This window comes from Cyprinus carpio, chromosome A17, assembly GCF_018340385.1.
Source record: "Cyprinus carpio isolate SPL01 chromosome A17, ASM1834038v1, whole genome shotgun sequence".
Classification (NCBI taxonomy): Eukaryota; Metazoa; Chordata; class Actinopteri; order Cypriniformes; family Cyprinidae; genus Cyprinus; species Cyprinus carpio.
In genome coordinates, this window is record NC_056588.1 from 6,202,187 (window position 1) to 6,221,532 (window position 19,346).

The window sequence follows — 19,346 nt, forward strand, 5'->3', positions numbered from 1 at the left end:
AATAAATAAAAAAATTCATTCATTAAATTTTTTTTTGTGTTTATTTTGTTTTTTGCATTGAAAATGAACATTTATATATTAACATTTTGAAAGGACGTCATCACTTCGGCAAAGTTGTCATGCCAATCTCTTGGCATTTTAAAAGGTCTATCAAAGTTGGATTGCCCAAGGATCCCTTTTGCGCCCAGCCAGCCAGGGGAGCAAAAAGTGAATTTTTTTATAACTCAGCGTTCATCCAAAAAAAACATACTACAATAACATTTTGTGGCTCTTTAATAAGCCTTCACACCCCCTCAACGTTGTCAAGGTTCGGATTGACATAATTGCAGCCAGCCATGGGGACGTGGCCACTTGAGTTCTGCATAATTAAGGGCGTGGCCACTTGAGTGACAGGTGGATTGCCGCTGCTGTCACGGCTGTCGCGCTAGGTGGGCGTGGCTTCAGCAACCAGCTCCCGCCTTTTTGCCCATTTTCGATTTTCCGAGAGAGTCGCATGGTGACGTGCTGCCAAGATGGCGACGGCCAGCTCTGCACACTTTGAGCTTCAAAAACGCTCTTCAGGAGTCTATGGGTGATGTCACGGACACTACGTCCATATTTTTATACAGTCTATGGTTTGTGGAGTTTATGGTAGGGTTTCGATTCAATAGGTATGTGTTTTTATTCAGTCTTTCTTTTTACCTAGTTATAGCACAAAATAAACATGAATGAACATCAGAAGCTATCTTGTTTCAACTGCGGAAAGACACACCATTTTCCAAGTCCACTGAAGTTCGTCTGGTTCATTTGTCAGACAAAATGGCAGATTTGGCAATATGATTGGTCAGATCGCCTGTCAATCAAACAAAGTGTCCTTTTGTACATTCATTCATTAATTCATTCAATTAGTTAAATTAATCAGATAATACAAATTTATTTGTTCTATATAACACTGATACCAATATTAATCATTCAGTTACACATTATACATCAAAAATACATTCATTCATTCATTTGGCTGTTTGCATAATTTAACCAATTAAACAGTTACAACTATTGGCATTTTTTTTTTTTTTTTAGGAAATACAGATATAGCTTTTTATTGATCATTCTACATTATACAAAAAAATACAACTACTGTTGTTGTTGTTATACAATATTTACAAGGAACAAGATTACAAAGTGAGGGCCAGCTCACGGGTCTTTGTGCAAACTTGGGGCGCCATAATATCAACCCAACACTGGCAATTATAGTCTTATTTATCTTCGATGGGTGTTGATGTGTCTGTTCCGACACTGTCTGGGCTCTCAGAGCGATACATCAAGTAATTCAGTCCCTCATTGCTGAGCACACGAGACAGTCCAGTTTCCAGATCTTCATCTCCATCCACACCAGTGCAGACCTCTTCTGGAGAAACCAGCACATAGTGTTACCAGAAGAGGTATCTAGTAATGATTCACAAATCTGTACATTTGATTAAAATGTGAGTAAATCATAACATTTATTCTGTTTTATATAAAGAAATAAAGATCATACCATCTTCTTGGTAGGCTTGGTTCACATGACCTGCTGCTCCATTCTGCTTTGCTCTTTTATCTGCCTCATAATCTCTCAATTTACTCAGGGTTTCTTCAAGGTACTGGAAGTTTGGCCTTTCAGTTGGTTCTTTGCTCCAGCAGCTCATCATCAGATTATACCTACAAAAAAAGTAAATATTATATCTTTGTCTTCAAATTCATTCAATGTATAACATGTTGAAATCATCTACTAATATCACTTACAATCTCTGTGGACATCCGGCTGGTGAAGGCAGTCGTGCCCCTGTACTGATATAGCTTAAGACTTCATGGTTGGTGTAAGTGGGATATGGTAGCTTTCCTAATGTCATAATCTCCCATAACAGCACACCAAATGCCCTAAAATGTGCAAATCAAGGAAATATATTTGTAGGAATATACTCCTTGTTACATTGTTAAAAAAAAAAAAAAGATTCCAAAAGGTTTTTTTTTTTTTTTTTTTTTTTTTTTGCAACGATACCATAAAATAACCAGTTTGGTTCCTCAAAAGAATCTTTCAGTGACCAGTTCCAAAAATATATATTTTTTTCTTAGTCTAAAGGATATTTAATATAAACTAAAGAACTTTTTGCAACGATAAAGAATGTTTTGTGCAATGAAAAGGTTCCATGGATGTTTAAGGTTCTTCATGGAACCAAAGATACCACTAAAAACCTTTATGGCAACAACAATACTTAAGATACTGACCAGACATCAGAATATTTATTGAAAATCCCATCTGTTAAACTTTCTGGTGACATCCAGCGAACAGGAAAAAGTCCTTCACCCTTCTTCCTGTAGTAGTCGTTCTTATACACGTCACGGGCCAATCCGAAATCTCCTATTTTAACGACCCTTTCTGGGTCTGTGTAGCTTCTTACTGACACCAGACAGTTCCTTGCAGCAATATCCCTGTGCATATTAAATATAGTTTAATTTAGATGTATTTACATTCATCCAGAGTGATTTACATTGCATTTAAGGTGCATTTCATGTATTTATGTATTCTCTGGGAATAAAACCTTTGGCATTGTCAGCTACAGGAATGCATTAGCACAGTATATGAGCACATCTTTACCTATGAACAAAGTGCATTCTTTCTAAATAAGCACATCCTGCAGCAGCATTCAAACTGATGTCCAGGAGGCTGATGAGGTTCAGTAGCTCTTTATAATTCTTTGAGACATAAGAACATGTTAGTGCTAGTCAGTAAAAGCAGCTTCTCATATATATATATATATATATATATATATATATATATATATATATATGCGTGTGTGTGTGTGTGTGTGTGTGTGTGTGACTGTCTGAGTAAATTAATGTTAAATATATATGTGCGTGTGTGTGTGTGTATGTGTGTGTGTGTGACTGTCTGAGTTATATATCAAAACAATGCCTCACAGTTGTAGGACGAGCTCCTCTCAGGTAAGAACGAAGGTCTCCTCCGTCCATCAGCTCCAGGATGAGGTAATGTGGCTCATTTAGCAGACAAACTCCAAGCAAACGCAGGATGTTAGGATGATTAAACTGGCTGAATAGCCACAAACACAAAACACTGCATGATAAATCTGTTATTAACTGGATATAATACACTACTGTTTAAAAGTTTAGGGTCAGTATGTTTTTTTTTTAGAAAGAAATGACTTAATGCATTAAATTAATGAATTAAATTAAATGAATGAATGAATTAAATTGCTCAAAAGTCACAGTAAAGGCATTTATAATGTTATAGTGTAAACTCTGTCATTTTGAACTTTCTGTTCTTCAATGAGTCCTGAAAACACTATCACGGTTTCAGTAAAATTATTAACCAACACAATTGTTTGATTTCTGAAGGATCGTGTGACACTAAAATCTGGAGTAATGCTGAAAATTCATTTTAAAATATATTGCAATAGAAACAGTTCTTTTAAATTGTAATAATACTGTACTTTTTATCAAATAAACGCAGCATTGGTGAGCATATGAGACTTCTTTAAAAAAACATGAAATAATCTCACTGACCCCAAACTTCTGAAAATAAATAAATAGTAGTTTACAGCAGATTTCAGTAATAGGGCCCTTTTAGACTTTACTTTCTCCCACAACACTAATTAACACTAATTAACAGTGTCATTGTTAATTAGCCATTTGCTCCGGGCCAGGGGACATCATCATCATTTGTTTTGCTCCATTGTTCCCTATTATAATAATATTTTCAGCATGACTCTGAGAGCAAACATGTCTTTTACCTCATCAAATAAGCTTCTTTTAAGAATTCGGTTTTCTCATAGTCACTGGCATCTTTTCGCAGTGTCTGTGAAGAGATCGGTTTGTGAGACATTTTATAATAGCAATATATAATCGCTGAAACAGCATGTAAATGCACAAGGTTTCCTGTGAGGGCTAGGGTTAGGTGTAGGGTTGGTGTAGGGCAATAGCACATACAGTTTGTACAGTATAAAAACCATTACGCCTCTGGGATGTCCCCACTTTTCACAAAAACAAATGTGTGTGTGTGTACCTTGACAGCCACTCTCCTCTCAGGAACAACTTCACTAATTTGGCTGCCAACTGTAACTCCTTCATAAACTTCTCCAAAAGCACCACTACCCAACAACCTCTGAAGCTTCAGACAGTCTCTTGGAAACACAGGAAGTGACTCAATCTCTCCTTGGGCGGGTACGTTACTGGGAAATGTGGGAAAGTTGTTTAAATATCAACACATTTTGTGGTTTATAGATGCAACAAAATCACACTGAAAGGAAGCATTAGTTTGTAAGCGATGTTCCCGTGTACCTGATAGCATAGCAGGCATTACCAAGACCAAATAAACCTCGAATATGTTCCAATTCCACATCTGAATGGACATGCACATCTGTTTGTGTAACTGTCCCAGGATCCTTTTTCTCATGGCGTCTGTGCCAAACTACATCAAAACAGCAAGCAAAGCAAATGTTGTGCTTTCAAATCCTCCCATTAATTTTAATAAGGGGATGAAATAGACTTTTACAAAAGGGAACTGTGTCATTTGTGTACTTACAGACTGCAGCAAGGATGAGAATAATCAGTGTAATACAGGCAGCAACCGATACAATCACAATAATCAACGTCATGTCAGTGTCTAACGAAGTTCCTGCTGGGTGATAACCAGAGAGCAATTAAAGGAATAGTTCAGCTAGAAAAGAAAATATGCTAAACATGTTCTCACCCTCAACCATTCAAGATATAGATGAGTTCATAGACTTCATTGGAACGGTTTGGAGAAATTTAGCCTTACATCACTTGCTCACCAATGGATCCTCTGCAGTGAATGGGTTCCGTCAGAATGAGAGTCCAAAAAGCTGATAAAAACATCACAATAATCCACAAGACATCCACCAGACTCCAGTCCATCAGTTAACTTCTGGTAAAGTAAAATGCTTCATGTTTGTAAGAAACAAATCCATCATCAAGACGTTTTAACTTCAAACCGTTGCTTCTGGACAAAATACCAGTCCATCATCCATTACAATGCTTACTCCAGTGAAAAAGTCCATCCCCTGTTGTCCTCCCACAGCAAAATATATGTTTAAACTGTTTGTGATTGTAAACGGTGCTTGATCTGTGCATATTTCTACCTTGATTCAGACGAGACAACCTTTTCATTGGAGAAAAAAATATTAAGCATTATTTGTGGATGATTGTGAGATTTTTATCAGCTGTTTGGACTCTCATTCTGACGGCACCCATTCACTGTTGTAATGCTAAATCTTGCCAAATCTCTTCCAATGAAGAAACAAACTCATCTACATCTTGGTCGGCCTGAGGGAGAGAACATTTTCAGAAAATTTTCATTTTTGGGTGAACTATTTATAATTATTTTTTTTGTATTATATTGCACAATATAATACACAAAAAGCAAAACAGTACATTTTGCTAAAAAATTATGCATTTGTTGTTTTTCTTAAATCAGCTGCTTTTGATGTTTACATTTTTATTGAGCAATGCAGCATTCTTACCAGGAGTGATCAAAGTTGTTTGTGTTGATTCGCCTTTACCCCAATACGAAAAAGGGGTAATGGTGATGTTTACTTCGGTTCCTGGCTTGAATCGTGTGACATTTATGACTGTTTCGGAAATCGTATTATCAGGATGACAATATCTGGTGGGGTTCTGCAGAAATGTGTCGGAAATACATCATCAATTCAACTGTCAAAACACATTTTTTTCTTTTAAATTACTCAAGGTGGATTTACATAATCTAATTACAAAATGGTAATTAAAAAGGTGTTGTATACATTTTGAAGCTGTTCCACATTTTTCCACAATTCCTTAGACACGACACAATAAAACACTGTCCCATAGTCAATACTGCTGGGTTTCCAGTGTATCTGGAAAAATGTGTCATTCCCTTCAAGAACAACTTTGGAAACCGCAGATGGAATAACCATAGGAGGAGATACAAATCCATCTGAAAACAAACACAAGACACAAAGTGATTATGACTTGCTAATAAGTACATAGAGCAATATGAAGCATGATATGTTAACAAGTGCTCACCTGGAAGAGGTTTCAGCATTTGCTGTACTACAGAAAAAGCCGTCAGTGTTTTGCTGGCAGACATAAGGACACTGGTGTTTTGCTTTAACTCCTGAATCCTGAGCTGTTTGTTCTCATCCAACCAAATGAATCGTCCGCTGTAGTAGCCCACTTGATGATCGGTGATTTGAGATGTGGTCCATTGTGCAAATTCTACCGCTTTAGACTTCTGCGTTCTTCACAGGTACATTATTAATAGAATTTATGCAAATCATTAAAAAAACAACATTTATTCAACAAGAAAATGTTATTAAGAGCCAAACTGGTCACTGATCATAGCATTTATTAATGAAATCGATCTGTTAAATATTTGTATATGTACCTACCTGTCACCACTGACCTTCACGCTGTAAAGATTTATAAGGGAGCCGTCCTGCACCAACCAATACAGATTTCCTTCAGTCACATCCAAAGCAATACCAGAAACCTATAATTAGAGTGTGTGAAATATTTACACCACTGTTAAAAAGGGTCAGTGTTTTCAACATAGTAATAATAAAAAGAAACGTGTCCTGAGCATCAAAAAAAGCATGATTTCTGAAGGATTATGGGACTTTGAAATAATGGCTACTGAAAATGTAGCTTAGCCATCACAGGAATATGTTACATTTAAAATACCCCAAACCTTTAAATGGTACTGCATTTGATATTTTATGTGTGTATCTCTGTCCTCACCTCTTTCCCAGAGAACACACTCAGTTTATCCAGGAGTTGGTAGTCTTTTCCATCCATTCTACAGCCTTCTACTGATGTTTCAGTGCTCCAGTAGATGGCAGCATTCAATGAATCAATCCCTAAACCGAGAATCTTTTGCTCTGCTTGGAGAAATATCTCAACCCCATGACCAGATACAGACCCTCTGCATATCTGATAAGAGATGCAAGATATCTCATAATTAGTTCATACTACTGCCACATAGTCAAAAAATATGTAAATAACATACTAATAGCTTTTTTCATTATGTCTTTCAGTTTTCAGGCATTATTTAATATGAAAACATACTTGATTTGTGTTGCAGCTCCAGTATAGATACTGTCCCAGCCAGTCAAAGGCCAGCGCTTCAGCATTCATGGGTGATGGCATTGTCATCACACTCAAAGACTGATTCCCCAGATCAAGCCAGTTAATGTGGCCCGAACTGTTAGTCCAGTAGATTGTGGAACTATACCAGTCCATATCTGTTCATCATGAAAGGAGAACATGCGCTATATACCTTGTTTTATAGTGAGAGGTACCCTACAATAAGCAATCAGATGCAAAATACAGTTCTATATAGCTTTTTTTTTTTTTAATTTGCATTATATAACTAAAATATCTAAACAAGTTCAATGTATTTTAAGGAAATCATTCCAATGCTTGTGTTTTTTTATTTATTTATTTAAGAAATGAATACCTTTATTCAGCAAGGATGCATTAAATTGATAAAAAGCGACAGTAACTACATTATAATATTACAAAAAAAATATATTTCAAATAAAATTTTTAAATAATTTTAACATTATTGCATTTAAGCAAATATAGTTAAATAGAAGTTATATTAAATGCAATTAATATTATACAATACCAGTTTCTTCTGAATTTTTGATCAAATAAATGCAGCCTTAGTGAGCATAAGAGACTTAAAAAAAAAGTACCATCCAACTTTTGAACGGTAGTATACTGTATATCTCAAGCACACTTTTCAATCAAAACACTTCACAAAGTGTTTATTAGGTTTAAAAATATAAAAGAATAAAATGAAGGTAAAAAGTCTTAGAAACTTTATGGTTGTCAAATTTTATGGAACATGTTTATTGTTAATATAATGAACTACACCTGTGGTTATTCTGCTCAGACGTTTGTGTGGGACCAACAGGTTAAAAAATAAACCTAAAAGTGCCTCAGAAAGTGAAGTTATATCTGAGAAGCACTCATTTGTTTGCTGATGCCACTTCTTGGTCTGATGTTTCTATTTAATACAGTAAAATTAAAAAATAATTTATGTGTGACTTACCGTAATTACCTTTTAGAGCCACTGTAATGTTCTATATATGATCTCTTTGGTTTCTTACCTTTCACATCTCCATTATAAGACATTATTTGTTCCACAAATTGAGTGCTATCCAAATCTTGCTTCCATATGTCATCCACACTGGCAGCAGCAATATATGGGGGCTCATCAGCTGAAAAAAAACAAAAACAAAACAAAGATGACGTTTTAATAGTGGCCAGTTTATAAACATTAAAGTAAATGATAAAATGCATCAATATAGTCACCAGACTGGAGAGTCGTTCCTTCATATGAGACTGATTGGGAGCATCCACCAGGAGAACAAGCCCTGAGAGTGACGCTGTACTGCTGGGAACTCTGCAGACCCGGGACTGTTGCAAGTGTGCTAGTTAGTCCACTAAAATTCATTACCACCAACCCATTCATCGAGCAGTTTATAGCATAAGTCCAATTTTGCCAGGAAAATGGACCTGGGAGGAACAAAACTGAATTTATTTATTGGACAACATCTGCAATTTTATAGGTTAGCAAAATGACATCTGAACCAATAAACCTGGCTTCAAAAAATGAAAGACAACAATTATGAAAATAGTCTCCTACTAATAAAACAATCCAAAAGTTCTATTAACTGGGTATCACTCACTTGCTCCAATCATATTTTCAGGTTTCTCCCAATACACGTTGGCTTTATCTGATCCAAACAGGACTTTAAGTTGTCTTGGCCTTCTTGGCACAGGATAAGGTTGCGCAGATGCGCTAAAGTAGCATAGATTACCAAAGCCGTCATTTTGACTATTGATGACATCACAGTCCATAGCGAATTCATTAAAGATGGCCACTTGGCTCTGGCCAACTTGTTTATACAGTGCATAACCATTGGTGAGCATGAAGAAATCATCCTCATAAACAATGCTGTTTGCTTCAAAGTTAATGTTTGTGTAGAGTGTAATGGGAAATAATCCATCCACAGATGTGGCTTTGAGCATTTGATCACTTCTGTCGTGATAAACCAGTCTCTTGTTGGGGAAACTGACCACAAAGTTGGAGACAGAAGGTGTTTTTACGATGTGAATTATCTCATGTTGTTGGCCAGAGACGTCTAGAAGAGGGCTACGATATATTCCGCTGCTCAGCAATAAGAAAAGCCATCTGACGAACACAATTTTTTTACATTTTATTAAATTACACTTTACTTAAATTAGTCAAACTAACAAAACATTGAAATCTATAACGTCTCTAATGTAGCTGCTTCTTTGGTTGGTAGTAATAAATATAAAAGTATCATATTTGTAATTATATGATAAAAAATACTGTAATGCTGATGGTTTACACAATGGTTTATAGCTTTATATAAAAGTAGAGACAGTGCTTATCCAAACAGTTTTTAATCATTTTTATGACACTCACCCATTATACGGATCTGCAATTATATTTACAGCGTCACTGGAAAGGTTGAGATTTATAGCCACTGGAAAAGAACAGTCATCTAATCCACAATAGTAGACCTGCATTTTTTTATTTTTTTATTTTTGTGGGAAAGAAAGTACAATCTCATTATTAAATAAAACAAAACATAAAGTTTTTGTGATGGTATCTGTTACATTTTGACCTGCCTTTTAAGGAATAGTTCACTCAATAGTTCACTCTCAGGCCATCCAAGATGTAGATGAGTTTATTTCTTCATCGGAACAGAGTTGGAGAGATATAGCGAAAAGCTGTGTTTTTGTAAGTAACAAATGCATCAAGACATTTTAACTTCAAACCATCTCTGGGCACTGCAGCATAAATGGCTGCCCACTGCTTTCTGAGTTCTGAATTCTGAGTATGGGTCACCATACTTGGCTGTATGTCACATCACTTTCACTTTTGTGAGATTTTTATCAGCTGTTTGGACTCTCATTCTGACGGCACCCATTCACTGCAGAGGATCCATTGGTGAGCAAGTGATGTAACGCTAAATTTCTCCAAATCTGTTCCAATGAAGAAACAAACTCAACTCATCTTGGATGGCCTGAGTAGTATGAGTAACTTTTCAGCAAATTTTCATTTTTGAGTGAACTATTCTTTTCAGTTTGTAAACACGATCAAAAATAATTTACAGTAATGCACTTACAATGAAAGTCTATAGGGCAAGGCATTCCAGAACAGTTCCATATCATTATTTAAGTGATTTTGTTAATAGTTCGGTTCAAAAACACATTATATGTGACCTTCAAAGTTGTTTAAACGATCATTTTAGTCCCTAATTAATTGTAAATACTCACCCTACCACTGGACACATAGTAAATCCTCTCATAAAGCCAGTCTACAGTCAGTGCTGTGACCTCCCGCGGGGCAGAGTGCAGAAGCTTGAGATCTGAGTGGTCTGTGAGATTTCCAGCCCCTTTCACCCAGATACGAGTCCCTTCAGAGATATAAATGCGGTTGGAACTATAGTGCACTGCCACCCCTGAAAAAAAAACATAACAAAATGTCAGAAAACAAGGACCATCTACACCAAAAGGTACATCTTATTGCTCAAAGGTTGCTCTTTCAAAGAGAGTATAAACTTTGTCTCAAATGTCCTAAAATTCCTTACAAGAAATTAACATGGTAATTGTTGACATAAAGTATGGAGCTATAAAAAATAATGTGTACCGTATAACTTGGTCCTGGGAATTTAGACAGTATTAAGATATCTACAGAATGGGGCTTTTTTCCCAGGAGACAAATTTGCTCTCCATTTAATCTTCTTACTGTCTAAGAGAAACAACTGAGATATTGAGGTACTCTTATTTGTGTTTTCTCTTTCCTATGGGCATTCTTATGTGGTGGAAATATTTTATATTTATTGATTTGAGGAAGAACGGACCTGTGATGTTGCTCTCAATTAGACTGTCTGAGAGACACTGTGCTGTAGTGAAGAAATCGGCATCCTCTTCTCTCATCCTTAATGAGTTCCATCTGGATGCAAAGACCCACCGGCTTCCATTCTGCTCTGAAAGTCATCACAGATGGAGCAATACGATTATTGTTTATCTGAAGTCACAATGGATTGAAAAACATTAGCAGAATGGTGAAGTACTGCGGTTGCATGAAGCTTAGCGTGATTTCGTTAAGTAGGGCAAGCTTTTGGATCAACCACCTCAGATTTCAAGTTAGGTTTAATGCCAACTGATATGCTTTTTCAGTGTTGATGTCAATATATCAAAAGTTTGAGGCTCATAGGTTATGCTTTTGAAAAAAATGTCTCATTTTTAAATCAAAAATTCAGTAAAAAAGCAATAGCAAAGCTGAATTTTCAGAAGCCATTACTCCAGTCTTCGATGTCAGATGATCCTTCAGAAATCATTATAATGTGCTGATTTTCTGCTTAAGAAACAATTTTTTTTGTATTATTCTTGTTGAAAACAGTTGTGTTTGCCTAATATTTTTGTGGAAACCATGCTAGATTTTTTTTTCTGCATTTTTTGAGCAGAAAGTAAAAAAAATATATTTATATGAAATAGAAATCTTTCATAACATTTAAAATGTTTCCACTGTCACTTTTGCTCAATTTAATGAATAGTAGCATAATTAATTTTTTCAAAAGTCATACTGTCCCCAAACCTTTGAATGGGATTATATATTTAAAATTAAATTATACTTATACAACTGATTAAAAATGTAGACTCGCAGACTATAATACACAAAACTGCAGAAATAAAATATCACTTTAATATTTTAGAACAGAAAATGTTTTTTATTCATTTACAATTCTATCAGCAAAAGCAATGGCGTTCCAGGACCAACAAAAGATCCAGGAACATGTTCTACTTGGCAAAATCAGGGTCATTTTTGCAGGATAGAGTACAAGTTTTACTGTAAGCTTAAATGAACCACCTTGTGTTGGTGTTGTTATGTTGGCTTCAGCGACTGAACCCTGGCCTTCTTCATTTACAGCAGCTACAGAGATCCTGTATGAGATGCAGTCAGTAGAATCAATATTTTATGTCAACAAAAAATAATAACACTAATACTAATACAGTGGTAGGACTAATACAGACTAATACAATGAATACATTGAATAATGCATTCTTTTATTTTTTATAAAAGTGATGCAGAAATAAAAAAAATGGGAAGACTTTGTGTACTACCTATATACAGTGTTACGGAATGTCGGGTAGAATGTGTAGAAGAATGTATTTCCTCTAGTTGTTTCACTAATGACGTGTTTGTTGGATGTGAGATTGAGGTTGAAACCCAAGATGGGTCCTCCTGATTTTTCAGGTGGAGACCAGCGAACCTCCACACTTTCTCCAGACGCGCTCTCAATACTCTCAATGGATGGGCTGGAGGGCACTTTTTGGAAGGGAAACACATTAAACAGCTTCAAACAACTGATTTTGAAACATAATGTAAAAAGACCATTGATCAACTGTTGATTTAACCTACGTCCAAAGGGTTTTGTTTGGTACCAAGGGCTCGCTGGAGAACAAGCGTGTGTTTCTGCTATCAGGGCCCAGACCCTGAATTTATAGCAGGTAAAAGGTTCCAACTGTTTGACGGTGTATGTTGATCCCGTCACATTCTATGAGGAAAAAAAGAAAATTGTTCAGTCTTATGCAAACTTTCAAGAAATGAGCGGGTGATATTTCATTCCACAAATAATGATAATAATTTTATTATTATTATTATGTATGATTTAAATGGTAAGTGAATTTGTACACTGTTGTTTAAAAGTCCTTTAAAAAACTGATACCGTTATTTAGCAATGATGCATAAACTGATCAAAAGAGACAGTAAAGACATTTATAATGTTGCAAAATATTTTTATTTCAAATGAATGCTGTTCTTTCTATTTATCAAAAGCATAAATGTTTTCAACACTGATAATCATAAGAAATGTTTCTTAAGAACCAAATTGGCACATTAGAATGATTTCTGAAGGATCATGTGACACTGAAGACTGGAGTAATGATGCTGGAAACTCAGCTTTGCCATTGCAGGAATAAATTACATTTTAAATTGTAATAATATTTCACAATATTTCTGTTTTACTGTATTTTGATCAAATAAATGCAGCCTTGGTGAACAAAAACATTAAAAAGTCTTACTGACCCCAAACGTTGAACTGGATCTAAGCTTATTTTATTGATTAAAAAAAAAAAATGTTAATAATTGTTTTTGCAATGGGAGATTTGGGAGAAATGTGTTTGAAAATAATGTCATAATGAACAATATCCTAGTTACTAGTCATTAAAATAGCCATTATTTTCTTCACTGAAAATATATTGTTCGTTCCTTTTGATTTTTAAAATTAAATATGACCTGAACATTATTTGTACCCAAATGCATGTTGATATATTTTACTCAGTAATTGATGTACAAATGCACCATTTTAATTTAATCATCAACATGAAAAATATAAACATAAAATCATCCAGTACCTCTGCTTGTGCCCAAATCCCAGACAGATATGGCCCGGTCCACTGAAGAATATACACCACATCAGACTGATTCAGAGACTCCCAGGTCAAAGTTATGTTATGAGATCCGATCCAGGATGCATAAGGTGCTGCGAGCTGACATGCAACATCTGGACAGGAAGAATGTAAAGGTTTGTAAACCAATCAGTAAACAGATACTGAAGTGAAAGAAGCGAATAAATAGTAAACTCGATTACAAGTCCTTGGCAGTAGTCCTACTCACTTTGGCAAATGGCATCTGTACACTGTTTGAAGCCACTTTTGGCTGTCTAGAATTACAATATTTCAGACATTAGCTCAAGTAAATGAGAGAGAAAAAAAAAATCAATACTTGTCCGGATTGCATATTAACAAATCTTAAAAGTCTTACCATGGGGTGCACTGAGGCATCAAGAAGCCATTTGTCACATGATGAAGCTTTGAGAGAAATAAGCAGAAATAGTATCTCTAACAGAAACTGTAAACCCGTAATTTTCTTCCTTTTCCACCAAATCTCTCCCATTTCACATGCACCGAACTCCTGGATTCAAACACACCTTGCACAGAAATACAGTGTGTACATGACAGTAGCGGATTTCCCCAAAGACTTAACTATCGATCAGTAACACGAAACCATGACGGGACACTGGCCCTTTAACAGTCCCTCATAGTCTGTGTGGCTCAGGTGTGTCTGACCAGAAACCAGACGGAAACAGGCGTTTCGTAAGAAGTTTCTCGAAGTATGTGTCATATATATCCACACAAATAGATTATGCAGACTGAACTATGGCCACTTGATTGTAAAGTGTAGAAGTTCTTATCTTTACAGTTGTCGTAGATTCAAGGCAGTGTTTATTTAATGGTTAAAATGTAATTGCTAGTAGTTCCAATGAAAGAAAAGTGTGAATTTTATCAATAGCAAAGTCAATGCCTTACTTATTATAGTATGTAAAGGTATTTAGTGCCAGATTCACCATATCTTAGATAATTTACATAACCATCCAGTGAGGTATAGCTTGAGAATAGAAAGTGGTAAACAGAAAGAGGTTCATTCAGCTGAAAACAATAGACCTTAGTCAGGTTAGATGCCATTTTGAATTTAACACGGATGAAAATGAGGCTGAGGGAAAAACTTAAAGTCTTTAAAATGGCACACACAGAATGAAAGTCCTGGCTCATGTTATTTTCACCAACTCACATCTTTCAAAATTGTTTTATGGAGTTTTTGTCGAATGAAAGCTTGTTTCAGAAAGACATTTCATCAGATGAACACTCGGAATGTTGTTAAACAGTACAATCCAAAGAACATACTATACTTCTATCCCTCACAGCGTCATTTTCATTCCTGTCAAAAATGAAATATGTCTCTACCCTGACTAAGGCCTATTGGTTTCCTTTCCCTATCGACATCATCTGTCACATAATGCCCAAAAAATTATTTCAACTTATTCCTGAGTTTGTAAAACCAAAGAAAAATCAGTTACAATCTGACAAGATTGAAATTTGACGAACAGCTGAACTGCTGAAATGATTTGCAGTGGTTATCAACATCATGTTATTTATTCAGGTTATGAACGTTTTACCTGACTTCACCTTTAGGTGGTGATGCTTCACAAAACCTTTGCTCTAACTAAAGTCAGAGATGAATTATGTATATACCTTACATAATCATTTTATGCATGATAAGACATATTTATTCGTATTTATAGTATTTTTTTTAAAGTATAGTGGTAGTGATCTGTCCCTGTTAGTATATTTCTTGTGAAAACTTGCTGTATTAAACACAACAAATGCTTATTCTCTTCCAGAACAGCGATACTTTTGAAATACTGTCTTTCTAATCCAGTTTTTACACCTTGTTAAGGATGTGGTATTCATTTTGCACCACATCCACATTAAGTAGCTAATGATAGAATTTTCATTTTTGGGTGAACTATCCCTTTAAGAATTTTCATGCAAGTTCCATGTTACAGAGCATTAACGATTCCAAAATGCTGCATGTTTGCACAAGAGATTTGCTTATATAACCTATAAAAACAAGCTGACATTTACTGAGGACCCGGACTCCCTTCATTTTGATTGAACTAGAGATAGCGGTGTTGATCATTTGCCTTTTGTGAGTTAATGCATGCATGCGGCATGCAAAACATTCATGCGGCAAGAGGACCATGATGCCTGCTCACTTGAGAGGACTTTTCGAGATGTGTCTAATTAAGCTACAGGTCCTGTTGTGACTAAGCTGCTTTCAAATCCACAAACCCCCTGCGATTGACCCTGCGATACGACAATGAACTAGATGTGCTTGTTTATGTATCTATCTCATGAGAAGCTCTGACCCTTTAATCAGACCTTATAAATAGCAGAAATGTTTTTCCACTGTCTTTGTCCAAGTTGTCTCCTTGCCAGGCTTTAAATATCACACGTCAGTTCAAAAGAGCACAGCATGAATGTTACAGTTAAAGTTATGATGTATTATTCGCTTAGTATTTGGGACCCCATTAAAGGTCATTTGATGTCAGTTACAGGTAAGATTTATGCATATAGATGCATGTAGCGATCTGAGTGTGATAATTTATTGACTTCATTTATAAGTCAATAAGAATTGACCCTATTTGCTTTAAAAAAGTGTCTTTCCTTTCTTAGCTGATGTCACCTATAGAAAAATAATATTAACCATTAATCATACATTTTAAAAGTACTTTAAGGGTAGTCTTCCAAAATTCACGTTTTTTTATGTAACATCTACTTTTCATAACCCAATCAATTCCTGACGGATAAAATTAAGATCCTACCTCATACTTTTTTTTTTATAAACATGTTGCATTATGACAGTAAAATAAGTTGCAAATGCTTTTTCATTTTGACTTCAACATATTATATATTCAATTTTTTTTTAATGTTTTACATTAAGTGTCATATGCTCACCAGGGCTGTTTTGATAAAAATGCAGTAAAGTAATTTTGTTAAGGATTTATGTTTTAACATATTTTAAAATGTAATTGATGTCTCCAGTCTTCAGTGTCACATGATCCATCAGAAACTGTTAATATGCTGCTTTAGTGCTCAAGAAGCATTTCTTAATATTATTTTTCTTATTATTAATATTATATTGCTGTATCATTTTTGCGGACACCATCACATTTTTTTCACATTATATAAGCTGCATTTTCAAACATATTTGGAAGATCAGAATAAACTCGATGGAGAAATTTGTCTGCTGCCACTTCTCACCAATCCAAGACAGGACGACGACAGCACTGTCCAGACTGAGTATCAATGGATTAATAATTTGGATTAACTCTGAGCCAAAGCCAATTCCTACAGCATAACACACATTCCATACTGCTGCTTAAATTCACGAGGCCTGGGACAACATGTTTTATGGGTGGCACATGATTAGGATATACAGGGTCCTCCATCCCTGCTTTTAGACAGGCAGATGTGTCATCTGAGGCCATCCTAGAATCATGAAGAGAAAAAACAAAACATCTTTTGACGTAACAAACAAAGATAGCAGTTTTTGGAAGATGCTGTAATCAGGCACCCAGTCATTTTCTAAATATGTTTAATACGAGTTTTGTCATCCTTCTGCAAATGTTTGAAAATCCCTCACACCTGCTTTAACACGTAATAGCGGGAGTGTTTGCAGAGCTGTGGGGCCGCAGCAAAAGTTTGGTTTGGGGGATTCTCCTAGGATCAACCCACCACAACCATGCAAAGATCGCTGCGCAAGTTTTATTTAGTGCGGAGGATTTGTGGGAACAAATGAAGTTTATTCTGGGAGACCCTCATTGGCAATAACCAAGAAGAAAATCCCTAGCATGATTCTGACTGACAGATCCTTCTCACTGAAACTGATTAAAAGTAAGCAATATAATAATGCTGAAGCTTATTTCTTGTTCTTGATTACAGAAATATTGTGTCCAGCTGATGTGTCTCCAGATTGTGTCTCAGTCTCCATATAAGGGCAGATGCGAATGTGTGTGTATAGAAATAGTTCAAGGCATTCTCCACAGCCCATCGCTCCAAATCCCTCCAGAGAGCTTCTTAATTTACAGAGCTGAGGGAAGCATCTGTCCTCAGTTGATAGGTGTGTTAATCTGTCTGCTTGTGTGTGAGCGTTCCTGAAAGCCCTGCTAATAGCTCATCTATAGGTAGATATTCTGCATGTTCATCGCATATCATGGCCACATCTAATTTCCATTTCATTCTGGATGTAATGATTTAATTCTAGTGCCACAACAGGGTGAAACAGCAGGGAAAAAGCAATGCTAAATGTGTTGCATATAAACAATATAATAATATGTAGATGCAAAATAAATAGGCTCATCGAAATGTTTAAAGGGACAAGAACGTGCTTCTCATATCTTCTGATGTTGATGACAAAGGCCATGCCTCTGTTTTGGTTAAACATCAACTTTCGCCTGGTAGAAGCTAGATGAAATAGGCAGATGCCAACACGGAAAGGTTGCATGACATGCTCTCATCCTTTAAATCCATAAACATGACTAAGTATAACACTATGTAGAAAAATGAGCCAGACTAGATTAAATATGGATTCACCAGTGAGAATAAACAGGTTTGTTTTAACTGCAATGAGTTTAACACATTTAATTATTAGCTGGGGAAAGGATGAAATGATCAAATTGCAAGAAAACGTTTTAGAGACCTTGAAAACTTAAAAAATAGCAAAAATGTTCTTGTTATGAATGTTGTTGCATGAATGTAGTATGGCTATATTAATACATTTTAACCCTTAAATGGTCCCAGTTCCCAGTGTGTGTGTTTTTGAGAGATATATCTTGGTGCTCACCAAGGCTGCATTTATTTGATCAAAATGCAGAAATATTTTTAAATATTATTAAAATTTAAAATAGCTGTTTTCTATTTTAATATATTTTAAACATCATTTTATCCTGTGATGCAAAGCTGAATTTTCAGCATCATCACTCCAGTCTTCAGTGCCACACGATCCTTCAGAAATCATTCTAATATGCTAATTTGGTGCTCAAGAAGCATTTCTTATCATTATCAATTATTTTTTTCAGGATTCTTCGATGAATAGAAAGTTCAAAATAACAGCAACAGAAACCTTTGGTAACATTATAAACATCTATACTGTAACTTTTGATCAATTTAATGCAGCATTGCTGAATAAAAGTATTAATTAATACTTTTTTAATTAATTAATTAATTTCTTTAAAAAATAAATAAATAAATCGTCAAATAAATGTCAAATAAAATAAATAATTACTAATTAGTTAATTAATAATTAGCCCTTACAAGGACATTTTTATTTACTTTTATGAATAAAAATGCTTCCAGTTCCTGCTCAAATAATCTGTGCAAACAACTGAATCATTTGGCCATTTCTGCCATGCTGCAGCAGCCCCTTTACAGAATATCACTGCTACGTGTCAGACACGCAGGCTCCATTCCTTATCCTGTGGAAAAGCTGTACCTTCCCTGACCTGACATTTCTGTTCAGAGCCATCCATCTGCCATAAGTAAGAGGTGTTGACAGCGTGGTCTGACAGGTCCTCTGCATCTTCACTTCCGACTGACACAATTTTCTCTCTGCAGCTGTGAGAAAACAGATGAAGCTTTGAAAATGGAGAGCAAAAACAAACAACGAATAAACTACCACATGATCATTTGTGCAGCCTGAGATCTGTACACCCTTCTCAAAAAGTGTGTGACCACCAACCATTTCCTAAATTTATACCAAGAGGCAAGTAAATCCACAGAGAGTGATTGATAAATACTCTAGTAAATGTGTTTCGGGTTTTAAAGTGCGTCACGCAAGATGGGATAAAACCCAGCCTCATCCAGAG

General features: G+C 35.6%; 1 protein-coding gene across 5 annotated transcripts; it reads right to left on the reverse strand.

Annotated features, from left to right (window-relative positions):
• Positions 1-889: 889 nt before the first annotated feature.
• ros1 (c-ros oncogene 1, receptor tyrosine kinase) lies at positions 890-18,350 on the reverse strand. Of its 5 annotated transcripts, none has more exons than XM_042773722.1 (28): positions 13,904-18,347; positions 13,757-13,802; positions 13,495-13,643; positions 12,500-12,635; positions 12,202-12,406; positions 11,948-12,021; positions 10,938-11,063; positions 10,351-10,535; positions 9,494-9,591; positions 8,730-9,235; positions 8,353-8,556; positions 8,148-8,258; positions 7,099-7,274; positions 6,772-6,963; positions 6,423-6,523; positions 6,058-6,272; positions 5,796-5,968; positions 5,517-5,670; positions 4,559-4,654; positions 4,315-4,444; positions 4,040-4,205; positions 3,768-3,832; positions 2,938-3,067; positions 2,615-2,712; positions 2,245-2,448; positions 1,762-1,896; positions 1,517-1,677; positions 890-1,384 (listed from the first exon to the last, which is right to left on the reverse strand). In XM_042773722.1, the coding sequence occupies exons 1-28, from the start codon at positions 14,033-14,035 to the stop codon at positions 1,236-1,238; spliced, it is 4,317 nt and encodes a 1,438-aa protein (XP_042629656.1). In that variant the 5' UTR covers positions 14,036-18,347; the 3' UTR covers positions 890-1,235. The 5 variants fall into 5 exon arrangements, 4 of the variants coding, with proteins under 4 accessions (XP_042629656.1, XP_042629655.1, XP_042629654.1 ...); XM_042773721.1 differs by having other exon boundaries at positions 892-1,387; positions 4,559-4,651; positions 13,904-18,346; XM_042773720.1 differs by having other exon boundaries at positions 892-1,387; positions 13,904-18,346.
• Positions 18,351-19,346: the final 996 nt, after the last annotated feature.

Coding starts and splice junctions, on each gene's coding strand:
- ros1 (XM_042773720.1), bottom strand. CDS start 14,035: ATGGGAGAGATTTGGTGGAAAAGGAAGAAAATTACGGGTTTACAGTTT. Junction 7,275..8,147: donor TTATAATGGAGATGTGAAAG/GTAAGAAACCAA, acceptor CATGATGAACAG/ATATGGACTGGTATAGTTCC. Junction 4,655..5,516: donor AACAACTTTGATCACTCCTG/GTAAGAATGCTG, acceptor GTTATCACCCAG/CAGGAACTTCGTTAGACACT.